The sequence below is a fragment of the Poeciliopsis prolifica genome, unplaced genomic scaffold, assembly GCF_027474105.1.
Source record: "Poeciliopsis prolifica strain line A6 unplaced genomic scaffold, Auburn_PproV2 SCAFFOLD045, whole genome shotgun sequence".
Classification (NCBI taxonomy): domain Eukaryota; kingdom Metazoa; phylum Chordata; class Actinopteri; order Cyprinodontiformes; family Poeciliidae; genus Poeciliopsis; species Poeciliopsis prolifica.
This window is the reverse complement of record NW_026562420.1, coordinates 1,926,488-1,944,212: the sequence shown is the minus strand read 5'-3', so window position 1 is coordinate 1,944,212 and position 17,725 is coordinate 1,926,488. Positions and strand designations below refer to the sequence as shown.

General features: G+C 41.1%; 1 protein-coding gene across 10 annotated transcripts in view; it reads left to right on the top strand.

Moving 5' to 3' along the window:
- The window catches only part of LOC129376857 (LIM and calponin homology domains-containing protein 1-like), a 32,589-nt gene that overhangs the window by 4,986 nt on the left and 9,878 nt on the right, over positions 1 to 17,725 (top strand). For 3 of the 10 annotated variants that reach the window (XM_055056467.1, XM_055056469.1, XM_055056464.1), the window contains exons 2-17: positions 5,511 to 5,581; positions 5,684 to 5,753; positions 5,847 to 5,953; positions 6,036 to 6,066; positions 6,168 to 6,278; positions 7,083 to 7,210; positions 7,343 to 7,413; positions 8,433 to 8,631; positions 8,781 to 8,978; positions 9,335 to 9,643; positions 11,221 to 11,463; positions 13,432 to 13,680; positions 15,082 to 15,420; positions 15,542 to 15,859; positions 17,098 to 17,391; positions 17,611 to 17,646. In XM_055056467.1, the coding sequence (XP_054912442.1) occupies positions 5,511 to 5,581; positions 5,684 to 5,753; positions 5,847 to 5,953; positions 6,036 to 6,066; positions 6,168 to 6,278; positions 7,083 to 7,210; positions 7,343 to 7,413; positions 8,433 to 8,631; positions 8,781 to 8,978; positions 9,335 to 9,643; positions 11,221 to 11,463; positions 13,432 to 13,680; positions 15,082 to 15,420; positions 15,542 to 15,859; positions 17,098 to 17,391; positions 17,611 to 17,646 (2,774 nt within the window). The remainder of the gene's footprint in view (positions 1 to 5,510; positions 5,582 to 5,683; positions 5,754 to 5,846; positions 5,954 to 6,035; positions 6,067 to 6,167; positions 6,279 to 7,082; positions 7,211 to 7,342; positions 7,414 to 8,432; positions 8,632 to 8,780; positions 8,979 to 9,334; positions 9,644 to 11,220; positions 11,464 to 13,431; positions 13,681 to 15,081; positions 15,421 to 15,541; positions 15,860 to 17,097; positions 17,392 to 17,610; positions 17,647 to 17,725) is intronic. The other 7 variants (XM_055056468.1, XM_055056472.1, XM_055056465.1 and 4 more) reach the window with 7 other exon arrangements.

Here is a 17,725-nt window from a genome sequence, read left to right as displayed (position 1 = left end):
TAAATTTTGCAAATAAATCCCTCATTAGTTTAAATTCTGCAAATAAATCCCTCATTAGTCGCCTTTTTCTATCTAATTAAAAATCAGTAAATCCAAAAATGAATCACCACATCAGTCCATCACCTTCACTGTGTTGATGATGTCAAGTTGAGGAAAAACTGCTGAACATCACACAGGTTGAAGGACTTTTTACCTCCAGATGTATCCTTTACTACTGATGATGAAGCATTCACTAAATGAACGTTATTTCAGCTTGGCAATAAAATGCTTTTTATTTGTTTATTTGCATCTTTGAATGTATAGTAGTTGTATAGTAGAGGTTAAATGAAAAATCTGCAGAATGTGCCAATTCTTTATCCAATTAATCGTCAGAATAATGAATAAAATAACCAATTAGTAAAATATTATTAGTTGCAGTCCTTATCTAATCACACTCCCCTGCTCTATAGGTCTGTAAACACTTACTCTTCATCAGTGCTGTTAGCAGGGACTAAATGACAGACATTGTTTCTTCTTTGATATGTCTGTGTCCATTTTGATGTGAAGTAATTCCTGATTAACAGAATTTCTCACCTACTCCATCTGTAGCGACCGTAACTCGAGTACACAAGAAATATAAAACTTCATACGGTCACCATGTTGCCAGTGCTTCCTGTCTCCTCCATAACCTCATGATGAAGAAGACATCTGAAATCCATTTAAATAGGTCACTGCTTATTTGTATTTATGTGACATTTACAGTGCTCTAAAAGCCACAATGAGATTCAGTGGATATGCAGCCACCACTAATTTAATATCCATCTCTGTAGTGAAAGGAGATGGGAATACTGTACCTCCATTTAGTACAGACACACACATGCAGTTTGGACGGATTTGATTCATACACACATTATTCGTAGCCAAGCAACGACATTTTGTTGCCAAAGTCACCGTTGTGTATGACAATAAAGTAAGGTTAAGTCTAAAATAAGCTCAATAATTACTATTTGAATGATTTTGTTTTTCTCATGTCTTTTTTTTTTTTAAATCAAGGATTGGGATCTAAAAGTCTTCAGTCTGGTGCTTTGGTCTCAACTAGACCCTTTTCTGAAGGACAGTTTTGAAGGACAGTTTTGCTCATAGAAACTTTAGTGTCCATTTTATTTGTTGTTTTGGTTGTTTTATTTATTTGGAATATTTAAAATATCTTCTAGTTCCAGTGTTACGTGTTAGTTAGAAATGACTGTTTATTGATCTTTTAGAATCTGCTCTTGCATTGTTATGCCATTGCCACCATGTTACTTGAAAATGGTGTCAAAACGACAATATTATTTTTTATCAAAATAACTTCTGGGACAATTTATCGTCCAGTAGAATTTGTTCCAGGCTTACACACATGCTGCCTCCAGGCCTGCATGGTAGCTGCTGCTGCCATTCACCCTGTCTGCACAGAGCAGAGCACCATGCAGACAGAGGCGACTCAAGTTACCATTACTGGCTTTAAAATACCCCTGAAGTATTTGGCTGTGTTTTCATAGCAAATATAACTTAAAATACACTCTGCTTTTACATTTAGACATGTTTTAAAATCCCCCCCCCTTTCCTTTTTTTTTAAGTCTCTGCAGCAGCTTTTCCTCTTGGATTTCTCTTTGGGTTTCAGTGCACACAACCAGCACCTCCACTTTGCACTAATTGTCTGTAGCCCACACGACATACACAAAACACTAGAAAGTGTTCCCATTAAAAAACAAAACAAAAAAAAAATAAAAAAATGTTCTTGAGGTAAATTATGCATGATCAGGCTCTAAATGTTTTATAGACCCAGAAACATTGGAGAAACATTAGAGGACATGTCAGGAGTGAGGGAACTTTTCTACAGTTAACTGATTTGTGGGGAGTGGGGGTGTTCGGTCAGTAAATTTTGGATTTTGTTTTAAGATGAGTTTCCCAGATTTTGGTGTACATGATCCTGAACATCGGCAGACATTCAGACTTTGTGTGATGAAGACAAAAACGGAGGCGATGCCAGAAGCAAACATCTGGCCATCACTTATGTAAGCAGAACAATGCTGTGTTTTTCTCACTATAGATGGTAAAATGTGTGTTTTCCCTTAACAGTTATGATACATCAGCAGATGTTCTGCAGGAATATAAGATAAATCAAAACATGGGCCAAATTTCAGAAAGCAAACATTTCAGAAGTCTCTTTTGAGAATCTAAGAACACATTTTAATCTGAGAACAAGATTCCTTATTTTCACTGTCAGGTGTTCAATTTCTCTCCCACAAAACTTAAATGCCTCTTACTCAAGCATATTCAGCTCCTTTTTGAATCCTGCTGCTCGTGCTCAAACTTCCTCTGACTGTGACTGAAACCCGGGCTCAGTTCACTTTGCTCAGTTCTCTTTAGAGTTCAAAATACTTTACATCATAAAATGTCACAGAATCACCAACTGTGAAAGAAAGCTATAAACATCACATTGTGTTAAATACTATCATCAGAATTATCAAATCACACCACTAAAACATAATTGTCACCAATTGAGAAACAAGCAAACAAATGTTACATTCTGTCAAAAGACACCATCATAATAATCAATAGTATTTTGTTAAATATTTGAGTTAAAGGAACTCAGTGTTTGGGCTATTTTGCAGTTTTCTGGAAATTTGTTCCATATTTGAATGCTGCTTCTTCATGTTTAGTTCTGGATGCAGAGCAGAACCAGAACCAGAAGACTACAGAGGTCTGGAAGGTTGATATAACAGTAGATTTTTAATGTATTGTGGTGCTAAGCCGTTCAGTGATTTATAAACTAACTATTCTCTTAGTGGAAAGACTTCAGAACTGCGTGAAATGTTCTATCTTCCTCGTTTTAGTTAGAACACCAGCAGCAGCGTTCTGGATCAGCTTTAGCTGGAAGATTGATTTTATTTTAAGCAAACATGCGAGGACACTGTTAGAGTAATCAATGTGACTATAGTCATAATGTGTGTAGAAGTGGACCCAATAGCAGCAGCCATAGGATATTGTGGATTTTTTAATGAAGACAATCAGCTTACAGAAATCAAAAATCCAGGGTACAAGAAAATCCAAAAGACATAGCAAACTGGAGACGATTTCAGACTGGCAAGTTGTGTCTGAGATAGAGGAACTTAAATACTTTTAAAGTTTTAAAGTAACAAAATAAGAGAACTAGAAAAACTATAGGGGAGCTTAAAGGACTTAAAAAATAACCTAACTGGAATTACTAAAGAATGATGGGCATGGTTGCAGATATAAAGAAACTAAACCTAAGGTAACCAGATAAAAAAAAAAAGCTAGAAGGCCTAACAAAATGTTATTTAACTGGGACTACTAAAGAAAGGTATACCTTGACTCAGAGTATAACGGTACCTAGGGTGATGAAATAATCATAACTAGAAACACCACAGGGAGACTGAAAGAAGGAAAGCAATAACAACCTAATTCTAACCACAATAAATAACCTAAAAAAAACTAAAATGACCTTTAAGGATTAACCTAAAGAAAACTAAAACATAATGATAAAGATGAAAAGCAAAACCCAACCCAAAAACCCAGAGTCCTGACAATGGATGAGTTTTTCTAGATCTTGCTGAGAGATTAGTCCTCTAATCTAGAAATGTTCTTCAAGTGACTCTGAAGGTTCAGATCTGAGTCCATCACTACACCCAGATTTTTTAGTTCTGATAACTAAAAACTAGCGACTGGGCTGACTCTAGTCTGTTGCTTGAGCTTTAGGTCTGGAAATTTTCTTCAGGTTTATTGGCAGTCACAGAGCTAACTCTGCAAGTATAGCAGGTCAGCAGTGGTGTTAAAGTCACTGCGTTGTCTAAAGCTTTTGCCAGGCAGAGCTGCCTCTCCATTCCAAGAAGAAACTGAAAACTCACTCTGTAGTTTAGGTTTGTATCTGTATTGAGGATATTAAACTGGGAAGTGCAGAACTCAGAAGATATTTCCTGAAGAGATATTAAGTCCAAGCACTGAACCAAAGCAAATATTTTTGAATGTGTGAGAGAAGTACAATATCCACAGCACTTTGGTGTAGTTTTAAGCCTGTTTTGAAAAGTGCTGTCTAAATAAAATTGGCATTTGACATATCTGGGAGGGACAGTATGGATTTCAGCTCATAAACTGAAGATGACTGCTCATATTTTTGAAAGAAAAATTCCCCCGTACAATCGTGCATTCTTATTAATTTCCACCAATCGCTAAAAATCATGTTAGTCGACCGCTGTTGTTAGTGAACCATGATCCAGCAAAAGTCACAGTTTGGGTGCAAACCATAATCTAAGCTAATCTGGATTAGCTTAGATTCTAAACGCTATCAGTCAAGCCTCTCTCCTTTTCCCCTTAATCTTCGGCCGCTGGTTACACAACAGCCATTGAGATCTCTCTCCTCCTCTCTGTTTCCTTGCGTGAGTGTGTGGGTTGGTGATTTGGCAGGATAGTGCCGTTAGCTCACTGACTCTCTTGCTGGGCAGCAATGAATCCCAACTGCAGTCCAGGTTGGAGGACTGAGGCTATGTGTGGTGGCATTTCAGAGAGAATGAAATGAGGACATGAAGCAGTGTTTCGCTGACCTGGAATCGCTTTAATTTGTCTCCACTGACGCAAAATGTCGAGAGGAGGGAGGGCCAATGGGGAAGCAGCAGGTTCCTCTGTCTGTCAGTCACAGTATATGAATCCAAGGCAAATGAGATTAAATTGCAGAATTTAAACCAGATCTACAGAGAACTAATAAGGTTTTAAGTTTTCATTTGACCCACATTTGGACCCATATATGAAAAAAATCAGATGCCTTGCAAAAATATTTGCACCTCTCGACCCTTTTACAAACTTAAATGTTTGCTTTGGGATTGTAGATGATACATCAACACAAAGTGGTGCATGAAGTGGAATGACAAGAAGACATGCTAATGGAAAACACATAATACTGCCCCTTTAAGATTAGAAAACAACATGCCAAATGTTGACTGCTTCACGGTGCTCTGTTAACCTGACCGGTCAGACAGGATCAGAGAAGCTGGCAAAAGGCCCATGGTAACTCTGGAGGAGATGCATAGAGCCACCGCTCAGGTGGGAGAATCTGTTGCCAGGACAACACTTTCTTCTGCACTTTGGAATGAAGCCTGTATAGAAGAGCAACAATAGGCGAAAATCTGCAGTTCTGGATCGGAGTTCAGTGAAGTTATTGAACAATCTGTTGGACACATATATTGACATTTATCATGTGTCTGTCAGTATATGTATCATTATTATTATTATTATTATTATTATTATTATTATTGATTTGTTGTCCAGCCTCACTCTTCCATGAAGACTTGATATACGAAGTGGAGGTCCGATGTTTGTCCTGTCAACAGATTATTTCACTAAATATGAAAATCTCTTTTTCACAATAAAGTTGTACAAACACGTGTGGGCTTTGATATTTTCTTGTCTGCTGCGTGAACAAATGTCTCCTTTTCTTCCGCTCCATGTCCTCATGTCTTCCTGTCCTCTCTCTGCAGGCTGTAACAGGGAAGAACTTTGGAGACAAAGGCTTCCGCAGTGCGCTAGAGAACGGCATCCTGTTATGCGAGTAAGGCTCCTGACATCACCCTCTGTTTTCTGATGCTTGACGTAGCAACAACTCCCACTCACTGAAACTCAGTAAATCTCTGCTCCTGCCCCTCCTCCACAGGCTGCTGAGTGCAATCAAACCCGGGCTGGTGAAGAAGATCAACAGACTGCCTACCCCCATCGCCGGGCTGGTAAGAGGACGCCTCTGCAGTGTGATGTTGAACCCAGTACAGCAGCCTCCTGATTGGTGCTAACTGCCTCTGGTCCCCTGCTGCTCCCTCTAGGACAACCTGTCCGTCTTCCTCCGGGGCTGTGAGGAGTTGGGCTTGAAGGGCTCCCAGCTGTTTGACCCGGGGGACTTACAGGATACTTCCATACGTGCTAATCTCAAGTACATAATCAGTTCTCTTTGGGGTTTTTTTAACGCTTGAATCATAAATTGCATGATGTATGACATACTTTAATGTTTCCAGGGACTCTGACTGCAACCGCAAACTTAAAAATGTAAGTCCTTGTTTCCAGTTTCACACCCCCTGCTCGTCCTCTCACATTCCTTCCCCTCTCACTTCTAGATATGAAGGAAATGTTGCATGTCTGCCCTTCAGGTGCTGAACACGGTTTTCTGGCTTGGAAAAGCTGCCAGCGGGTGTCCTTCCTACAGCGGTCCTAATCTGAACCTGAAAGAGTTTGAAGGGCTGCTGTCTCAAATGAAGCTGGTGAGTCAACTAGTCTGAAAACACCTGGAAGAGTCTGGAATACCACACAACATGGAACAACATGTCTGTTTCCAGACGATATTCACTATCTTTGTTTTTAACAGAGCTGAATTCACTTAAAACCTGTATTTTAAAGGACAGGCATAAATGGACCGAATTACAAATTTACCTGATAACTGCACCAGAATAGCACACTTAAATACACCAACAGGTTAACAAGCTTGTGGACCAAGCAGCCTCCACCTTGTAAAAACATTCATTTAGGAGTATAAGAACCAATGTAAAATAAATAATAAAGAAACTGAAACTGACCAGGTCCAGTGGCATCTGAGAGAACATAACAAAAGGGTACAAATGTTTAATGAAATGAACATTGTAATATATTAATTACTATAGTCATAATAATTATATTGTTATCGTTGTTATTTTGATTTTGACACATTCTTCCATGTAAAGATTTTGAATAAAAACCATGTAATTTAGTTGTGTAAAAAGCACAGCAGCCTCTTTTGACTCAGCTGATCAGCAGTGCACTGCAATGGTCGAGAGAAGGGTTGTGCTGCATGACTAAACATTTTACCTGCAGGAAGGAAGCATAAACATTCACATTTATGGATTTACGAAGTGACAGATATTAAACTTTGTTACTCCTTTCAACATGTATGCATTTGTAGTTCAGGATATATTAAAAAATACAACAAATTTTCAGTGAAAGGAAAATTTGTTGTTGAGCAGTGCTCTGTTTCAAGTCCAGTTTTATTGTTATGGTTGGGACAGTTTTTGTTGATGTTTTACTGTCTGCAGGAAAGCGATGATGGCGGCGACAGCTCTCAGAAGCGCAGCGTTCGAGACAGCGGCTACGACTGCTGGGACTCGGAGAGGAGCGAGTCTCTCTCTCCGCCTCAACACACTCGGGACAACTCTCTTGACAGGTCAGACATCAGCCATCTTGTCAACACAAAAGCTGCATTCGCATTTAGAAAAATGGAACTATGTTTTTTTTTTTTTTTAAAGTTAATTATTTTATATCCTTTGGGGATTTTTTTCTGCTTTTTCTTCTACAGTCTGGATTCCTTTGGTTCCCGGTCGCAGCACAGTCCCTCTCCTGATGTTGTGAAACGAGGCAACAGTGATGGTTGGTGTCATGTATTATTTTCAGAACCAAGAGAAAAACTTGACAAATAATCAAAGAGAAATAAATAAACATACAAGAAGCAAAACACAAGAATAAGATAAACTCCTATGGCAACAACTTATAAGTAATAATAATGAATTCAATATGTCAAGACCTTCTGAACTTAAATAAACCACAAAGACAAAAATAAAGTACAAATATAATAAAACCCCAAACACCCCAAGATTTTACCAGCTGGCTTTCATCTGTGATGTTTTTTCTTAGAGAGTCACTCACAGGTTTCTTGCTGCTTGCTGTCTAGTTTCAACCTTTTTTTTTTTTGTTTAAAGCACACTGAAGAGAACAGGAGAAACTTTCTTCCACAGCTCTGGAAACAAAGTCCAGGAATGCTGAGCTATTCCTGTAAACACTAAAACTATTTACCCATAAATACATAGACTGCTGTCCTCCACCATGTTTAGGTTTACCCTTGGCATGAGGTGACTACTAAGGCTGATGGCAGACAGCTGCTGGACATCACAGATGTCCACCCCCGCTCCCCCCCCCCCCCCCACACACACACAGGATTACACTGAACAAAATATTCAATCAGATTAATCACACTCTACAGCTGTGATTGATTGATCACAATGCCTCTCTGTCTAAGTTTGAAATGTAGAATCTTGACATTGTTTAAGAAAAAGCTTTATTGTCTCAAACAAAACATATCCAAGAACTTTGTTTTTCAAGGTTTTCAAATTCAGAAAATTCCTTTTTTTTAGAAAATATTTGACATTAATCTAAAAATTTCTGAGTACTTTGGCCAAAATGTACTCCTCCTCATTTTTTCTATCTAATACACAAAATATATAATGCGATTAATCTGCAAAATATAATATTAACGTGTTAATCTTTTTAGACTGATCACATGCATTGACAGCTCTTATTACTTATTATTATACTTATTAGTTGTTTTCAGTGGTTAGCAGAATGTTTTATGCATTATTGATTCCTTTCTAACATTGTGCCCTGATGCCCAGGACGCGGCAGCGACTCGGAGGCTGACGCTCCCAGCAGAAAACCCGACGTACGGAAAGACGACATGTTGGCCAGAAGAACAGCCAGCAGCGACTCCAGATGCCCGGTTCCCTTCAACCAGTTTCTTCCAAACCGAGCCAACGCCAACTGCTACATCCCGACCCCACGACGAAAACACCCAGAGGAAGGAGAGCAGCGGAGGTAATGACCAAGAAAACTATCTGAGCTATTTAAGGGAAAGCAAATGCTTTTCTGTAAAGGTTAAAAAAAAAAAAAAAAGAAGGAGAATCTCACAGGTATGAGGTCTTTAACCCCTAATCTGTCCACTTCCATCACACTCCATTCCTCAGTCACCTTCAAACCATTCCAGAACAAACCAAACGAACTGGATTTCAGCAGAAACCCCCCAAAACGGTGACTTGGGCACCTGAAAGCCAGGCCGAAAAACTGAAACAGGGAGAGGACTTGGAGGTTTTGGAGCAGAGGAGGCTGGAGAAGTTGAAGAAGGCAGGAATTAAGGTTCTGCCTGCTGCTGTTCGCTACAACAGGTCAGGGCTGATGGGCATGAGAGGCGCGGCTGCAGCGCCTGGTTTTCCTCTCTAATTAGTTGTGTTGACAGAGTTTGGCTTCAGCTGATGTTGTGGCTTGTGAAGCTTTGTCATGATGAGGTTTGTATCACGGGGTGGACGAGTCATGGATTTAATGTTTCTGGTGTTGATAGAGGAGGCGGTTTGGTGTTGAGTTAAATGCTTCCTGTTTTGGTTGATTCCTGATTTTGTGAAGAGAAACTAACCAACAGGACTGTCCCAAGTAACCCGCATGTTCCTGGTGCTGATTGATTCATGTTACCGGAGGTGTGTTTTGCTTTCTGAAAATGTTCACCGTCCCCCTCTGCAACCCCCAGCACTGCAATAACGGAGGAAAAAGAAGCAAGGTCACCATCTCCGAACATCATTCTTCGCTCTGAAAATGAATTTTTGAGCTCCAACAGTCCGGCTTGCGATTCCTCCTCCGACAGCGAGCAGGACGTGGAGACAAGGAGGGTCCCCGATGTCCAGAGAGACGATTTGGCATCCCGACGAGTCCACCGGAGCCCGGGTAACTCCAGAGTCCATCAGTTCGTCCCTCCACCCATCTGCACCACCAGAGACAGAGAGCGCTGGGAGGGCATCAGGCGAGCCTCACAGCAGACCCTGCAGCAGACGGAGATCAGGTCAGCTAGGGTCTCATGTGTTCCATTTTCTCCAAACCAATAATAAATCTCTCCTTTTTCCACTGGTTGACAACATCAATATACATTACTGGATTGGATACCGCCTATTAGCCACAATTGCAAGTGACATGCTCCTACAGGCGCCATTGCTATGCATTGAGTCATGTCAACAAAACCAGACTGGTCCAGGAATCGGTCACAAAAATGGTTGCAGTGATATTTTTCTCATCCGATTTCTGTAAAATATGTTTTGATATGTAAAAAAATGTATTCACCCTTGATAAATAAATCTATAAACAGTTCAGTTTCCATGAAGATGCAAGGGAGGTCTAAGCAGATTTCTCTTTTAAATTGATCAATAATTTAATTTGACATAGTTGCTGTTGAGGGAGCCACAGTTTGATAAAATTTAACAAACCATGGCTCCTATACTTTATGAAATATTTCATCCTTCTTAATGATTGTAATGGCTATTGCCACCTTCAACAAACAAGCAAGGCTCTTATTCCAGCTTTCTGTTGTTTATTGAACTTTTAGGAATTACAGCAGCTGCAGCGCACCACAACAATGGACACTAATGCAGATAATCATATGTAAAACAACTTTAAACCACTTGCATTCTGCCTTTTCTCTCTCTCTGCAGGTGCATTTTCATCACAAATGTGTGTTGAACATTGTCTATATTCTGCTAGACAACGTCTAAAAAACAATTTCGCAACTGTGGTGTTTCCATTAAATATGAAGTTAAACTAAAATCACACATGAACATAGTTATGGATTCAACACATTTAAATGACACCAACTTTTTATGAACTGTGTGATGCTGTGAGAGATTGTCTGAAAAGAACAAAAACAAACCATCATGCTCCTTCCACTTCCTGTTGTTAGTAATGTTAGTAAATTGCACAGTTTCGTGGTTAATGGAAACTCAGCTTATGACAGCTTTACTCTACACACAGATAACAGCTCTACTAGCTGCCCGGGGAGAGACTACGTTCAAGTATATCAAGAATCAACATCAGAAAACACAAAAACATTTCCCACACAAAAAGTACAAAGAACACCAAAACATTGAGCCCATTACAGTTTTATGTTTTCAGGCTCGTGGTTGATTATTCAATTTATACACCTCTTCTCCTGGTTATGTGTCGGAGAGTAGGTGTGTTGTCACCTATATTAAGCTAGCATAACTAATCAGCGACTAGTTATTATATCTGGACCCTAAAGTCAACCAGCTAGCATAGCTAGCTTGACTTTAAGATTAAACTCACCTGCTTTCCACTTCTCCATATTTTTTTCATTTAAAACCTTTTCCTGACCTGTAAAATGGGATACCCTTGTATCTAGTTGGCATAGTGTTAACAATTAAAAGGAAAACATTGCGTCCCCTTGTCAGATTCTTTGCATTTTTGTTTTATTTTCCTTGATCACTCATATTCCTGACTCGATACATAGTAATGGCACACGTGTGGTACATGAGTCACGTAATGTCCAGTCCAGTAACATATATCGGTGGTTGACATATGCTTAATTCTGATGGATAACTTTTCCCCGCTTATCGCTTATGGATTTTACAGCGACAAGGAAGCAGTCTGTGACATCATAACCCGTAAAGACAACCCCTCCCTAAAGCAAGAAGAGGATGAGGGGGAAGAGGGAAAAGATAAGACGATGCCAAATAAGCAGAGAGATGACCTGGCTCATAGGCGGGGCCAAAGCAGACCCCTCCCTCAGAGGGACGGACCAATGAGCTTTGTTTCCTCCTCCATGAGTCCGTCTGATGTAGAGAAGTGGGAGAGGCTCAGGATGACTGAACCAAGGTGCCAAACACACTGCCTATATGAGAGTAGTTCAGTGCTGCATGTCAGGGATGTACTGTCAGGTGAAAAAGTTAGGACACCCCACTAAAAAAATTAGTTTTTCAAAAGAAACGTTGACAAATGCATCAAAATTTAGTCCTTATTTTGATTGTTTCAGTTAAAGAAAGTGATTAATCACAGACAACCATTGTAAAAATTATTTTTTATTCACCAGATACATATTACCACTTCATGTGATAAGAAGTAATTTAGGACACCCTAGCTCCTTAATACATAGTCTTCACTCTTGTTGGTCACTTCTAGTAGCCTTCCACCATCTCCATGTTTGAAGGGTTTCTCAATGAGATTCAGATGTGGGCTTGGATTGGTCCAGGACTTTTCAAGAAGTCCTGGATGGATGCCCTGGTATGAGTCGGTGCTCTGTTCTGATACCTGCTGAGATTCATGGTGGGTCGTATGATGTTGAGCCGTCCAGGTCCAGCCAAACCATGACACTTGGATCTCCATGCTTCTTTCCTTGGGGTGCTCTGTTTGGTTCATACCCAATATTTCTTCTGCTTAAGTATCTACATAATTCAGGTTTAGACTCCTCTGCTCTAAGAGCATTATTCCAGAAGACTTGACAGTAACTGCTGTAGATCCTATGACAATGTTTGAAGGTTTATTAAGACCACTTTTAGCATATAATTTGAACCTTGCAGAGCTGTAAAGTGATTTTAAATATGCTGTAGGGTGTTCTTTTTTTCACATGACTATCATACCTATCTGTGTGAGTGTGTGTGTGTGTGTGGGTGCGTGTGTGTGGGTATGTGTGTGTGTGTGCATGCGTGAGTGTGAGTGAAGTGGGTATGTGTGTGTTAAATTACTTTTAAAAATAGCCAATGCTTCAGTAAATGAGTGCAATGTGAAATCTCTAATAACATGAGTGTGAGTCTTGAATGTGAGTTAGAGAATCTGTTAGCTACATACAGATTCAGACTCTCCACACTTAGCAAGCCTTAAAATTGATAAATCTTTTCTTGTTGAACTTTAATATCTTACTGAACATTTTAGAAAAATGAGGGAGGAACACATCTCAAAGAACAGCAGCAAAAACCGCCATGCTGAGAGGCAAAGTTTCCATAACAACTATCACATGGAAGGAGAAAACAGTTTCTGTTACCATCTACCATCACAAATGTAACCATGTAGAGTAATTGGACATTAGCTCAGGTGAGACAGAGGGTGTTTTCACACCCTTAGTTTGTTTCTTCCAGTTTATGAAGACATGCAATTTTTTCTAGTTTCCTTTTCCCCCCAGAGAAAACCTCTATCAAACCAACATCGTAATGCATTGTACATGTTCGTCTGTCATTATCAATCAACAGAAATGATTAATTCCAAGATAACCACTGCAGTGTCTTGTTTACACTCCTAACATGTAGATAGTAATCATTAAAGAAACACATTCAGAAGTTTTAACTTTCTAAACTACATTTTATTTATCATTTGAGATTTCCACTTCTCTATATTCTTGTTCAACTGGCATAAAAAGGAGCAGGGAATTGGTCCTGCTGTGTGCGTGTTTTTGTGTGCGTGAGAGTGCGCACTGCTCTGGCCTTGTTTCTGTCTCCGTGCTGATCTCATTGCGACATGAGGAACGGGATAAAGGGGTGTTTTGTGCTCCAGCAGAGCAGCAGTGAGGAGGAAAATGCGGCTACCTAAAAGTGGAAGAGATAGAAATGTGAAGTGTGTTTGAGTGTGTGCTGAAGTGATCCAAACAGAAGACCCCACGCTCTGTCCTCCTCCGTTCACCCACCGCTTCCCGTCTAACTAAACATTTCAACCTCATCAAGCTTTTGTCTTTAAAGTCTAATTTTCTTTTCCATTATTTCTCCTCCGCCCTGTCCCCTTCTGCTTCCTGTGCCTCTGTGTATGCGTGTGAATGCGTGTGTTTCCTTCTCTTAACTTGTGAGACCGCATCTACAGTGAGGATAGGCCAGCCCCCGTGTGTCAGGCTTGTCTGCAGAAAACTTACGGACTCAGAGGATCAGCAAAGGCTGGACGACGTCATGGCAGGGTTGTGACCTTTGGGGGTCTGACTGAGATCGAGCAGCCGACAGAGGCAGTCACTTCGGGAGGGGAGGAGCCAGAGTTGCTTAGACGACTCCAGTCCAAAGCAACGGTAGCCATGACTACCGCTGACCTGGGCTTCCGGCTTTCAGAGGGGGATCGCAGGTACGGACGAGGCCAAACGTGACTAGGCCCAAACCCAGAGCAGCCTGCATCGCTCTGAGCAGCACTGGCCCCTTTCTGTTGCTTTACTCATGGACTAGGTAGTCAGGACACTGCTTTTTATCCTCATTGTGTCATGTTTCAGGGTCCTAATGGCAAATTTCCCTTCACTACCTCATGTAGTTTGAAAGCACTTCTTAATTGCTCTGCGTTGCATTGATCTGCTTGAAGTTTCAGTAGAAAATAGAGCTGCACGAACGCATGCAGTACTACAAGAATCAGGCGTCTGATGGGTCTTAAAGCTGCAAAAATATACACATATTTTCATGCATTTGCTAAAATTGTCACTATGTTGTGACAGTAGGGTATGAGAAAGATAATATGAAAAAACTCAAGCTCCTCTGCTTTCTCTCAGTGATGTGATTGAATCAACCAATCAAAGCCAGGAGGCGAGTCTTAACGCTGTCAATCAAGTCAGAGTGCGCACTCACCTTCCTCTCTGCTACAATGAAGCGTCTTTCCATGCCTGAGAGTCAGCCATACTGGTTAGCCTAGCATGGCTGACTAGCATGCTAGGCTAGTTTCCCAGCATGTCTAACTAGCCTTAGTGCTGAGGTCATGACTAGCATCGGTGGCCATGGCTGGTCATGGCCACCGATGACAGTAAGTTAACAAACAGTAAGCTTTTTCTTCGCCATTAGCACATTTAGCATCACATTCACAAGATATATTAAGACCCTCCACCTGACTCTAATTGGTTGTTTATGAGTGGGATCGGTTGTTTTCTTGAGACGACAATAGCAGCACAAGGAGATCAATCTTTTTACAGGTTATCTGTCTCATATATACATAGTGACGTTCTTTGCACTTCTTTTCTTTGTTCAGGGGGTGTCACAAGTTTATCGAGGCTTCAGTGCTTCATTCATCTGCTGCTCGGGGGCTGGCATCCTGCATGTTTTAGGCTGGTTTTAGTGTAGCATAGTGTGAAAATGCTACAGTGCCTTTTACGATCACAATACGATGGTCACAGAATGTGGTGTAACACTGTGTAAGAAACTCCGGTGACATGTCAACAAGTCGCTGAATCACAACAATAGATGTAACTTTATTTAACCATCTTAATTACCTCCCAACATCATACCAAGCTTTTAAGGTGTGTGCATGGATATTTCCAGAAGGATATGTTTAATAATTAACCTCAAACATCATTTAAATCCCTATCAGAGTTACAGTCAGCTGTAGGAGGTTTTTTCCACTTTTAGGTAGTTTTTCATAATTTGGAGAAGCTGAGCATATTATTTATTCTGCTTCCTGCTCTCCTCTTAACCCATTGCTTTGCGTGTTATGCGAATCACGGCGACAGTTTGTGGGTCAGTCACCCATTTCTGCTGCTGTATGCTATAGTTTTGTCATAGACGGATGTGCAGCCTCCCCTCCCGCTGCGGAACACCGACCCTGGACCGCCGGATCCACCCCTACAGCCGCTGAGATAGACGCTCGTTTTGCTCTGTACAAGCAGAGAGCACAGGCAGAAGACGAAGAAGAGGAGGAAGAGGAGCGGATCCCCGACCTTCAGAAGGACGACATGATGGCCAGGAGGACAGGTGCTTTCCTAAAACAAACAGCTGGCTCAGCAGATTTCAGGCGTTTCCTTCCTCCGCCCAGGTCTGGGCGGAGCAGACGAGGGGAAGTTGCTGCTGATGCTGTGCCTCCTAGCAACAAGGAAGTGCTCATTGGCACCAGGTGGGCTGAAAACTTATGTTTGCTGTGCTTAGCAGGGTGCTGAAGCCGCTAACCGGAATAGTGTTGCCTGCTTCTTCATCGTTGGTGTTTAGTTACTTCAGTTCAGACTGTTCTGCTTTAGAGCGGCCAGCCAGCAGCCCAGAATCCCAGAAGAATCGCCTCACAACTCACTGAAGCCTGCAGTGATCAGAGCAACGACCCAAACTGAAGGCGAACCCGATGAGTCCGATAGAGACAACAACATCCCCGATCTGGACAGAGATGACATGGTGGCTCGGAGGAATGGGACATTCCAGAAAGCAGCCATCTTCAGAGGAAATCAGGGCTTCAATCAGTTCCTGCCAGTCCCTGGGTCAGTCAGACGCAACATCAGTTCAGAGACTGCAGTAAAGCAGTCATGCAACAGGTCCAAACTCAGCACAGGCATGAACGGAGGAAGGTATTTCCTGAGATGGAATGAAGACATGGCCGGTGTGTTTCTAACCTGCTGCAGTTAAGACTAGAAGATCTGACAGAGCAGATGTGGTGTGTTGAAAGGAAACATCAGAAGGTTTCCCGGTGATTTCTTAATGAACTGACTGGCTGTGGTTTGCTGCAGGAGTGTTTGATAACTGATCTTTGATTAGCCAGATTAATGGAAACTCAGCTCTTTTCAGTTCTAACATGGTTCTGCTCTTGAGTTGTTGGATCACTAACTCTGGCGTTGGTTTTGATGACTCTGGCTGCTGGGTTTCAGCTCTGTGTGAAACTGTCTGGGTTTGATGTTTCAGAACTGAATCAAAATGAAACCGCTGCTGTTCCTAAAGGATAAGTTCACAATGCTCAAAATACGGTTTAACACGCCTGTGATTATCTGATTGGGTATTTGTATGAATTACAAAAATTTGTTCTTACATCAAGATAATCTAAATATGCTAATATTCAGTTCAGTTCAGTAAAAACTCAATTTAATTATATCCAATCTGGCAAATTCAGTGGAAATTTAGTCCAAATCATAGTATAAATCAGTGAAGACCATGAGCATGGAAGTGGATTATGGCCTCTAAAAAAGTAAAAGAATTCTGACTATTTTCAGAATTTTGATTTTTTTTTTCCCCCCCTCTGACTTCTGACCATAATCTAAGAATTCTGAATTTTCCCTCGTAATTATTTTTTTTGTTGTCAGAGGATTAAAGTCAGGATTTTGAGATCAAACTCAGCATTATGTGAAAAGTCAGATTATTTTTTTCAGTGGCCCTAATCCTCCTCCGTACATTTGGCAGTAACAACGGGATGAATTTTAGCTCCTGATTCTGTTGAATCAATGTCTTTGAAGCAATGTTTTATCCACAGCATGCATGTGCTGACAATAGAAAGGAACAACTTTTTTATTTGAATTCATTGGATTTGAATTAGCTTTTATTATTTTATTAAAATAGTGTAATTACTGACAGGGTAAAGTTGAACATTATTTTAGTTAACAACTCAATTTCAAATCTCCAATTGTTTTCATTGCTGTATTTTAGTCAGGATCAAACAAAGGTTTTTATTTTGCTGAAAGCACAGAAAGGATCTGATTTAAAGTCAGAGTGAACTTATCCTTCAAGTCGATCAACTGGCAGTTTCTGTGGTAGCAGTTCAGATGAGTGTCGATGTGTTTCCTGTTAATCCGGCTCTGTCATTGGATCGTTGTTTCAGCAGCTGTGTTGCCATGGCAGCGGAACTTGAAGCGCCGCCTTTCAAAGCCCCGTCCAGCCCGACGTGTCCTGGGCTGGCGGGGAGGCAGGTCCCTGATGCAGCTCTTATCGATGCGATCGAACCGTCCTCTTCCTCCTCCTCCTCACTCATACATCCTCCCAGTCTTCCCTCGGCTCACACCCGGAGGGTGGAGGAGCAGGTGGAGGTGGGGAGAGAGGAGGAGAAAAGCGAGGATGGGAAGATGAGGCGGGAAAAGAAACCATGCTGGCTGGAGGATGAGCTTCCTCCAATGATGTGAGAAATATTTGATTTTTCATCTGTTCTCTGATTTGACCAACAGGACAGAAACACTGACATCACAGGTGCTCTCTCTCTCTGCTCGGCTCGTCATGTCTTTATATCAATGATATCATAGAAACAATTGAACTTTGTCTCATTTTCACCTTCCATACCTGCTTGTATGAGTCATGCCTTCCTGTTATCCTCAAACTCTCCCCTCTGCTGCTGTTATAGGGTGAGCCGACGAGTGGCTTTTCTCTTAGACAATGAGTAAGTTTCACCGTCTCACTGACGTCCTGCATGGCGACAAATGCATGGCCTGCATATCAACCTGTTGGTTAACAAACTG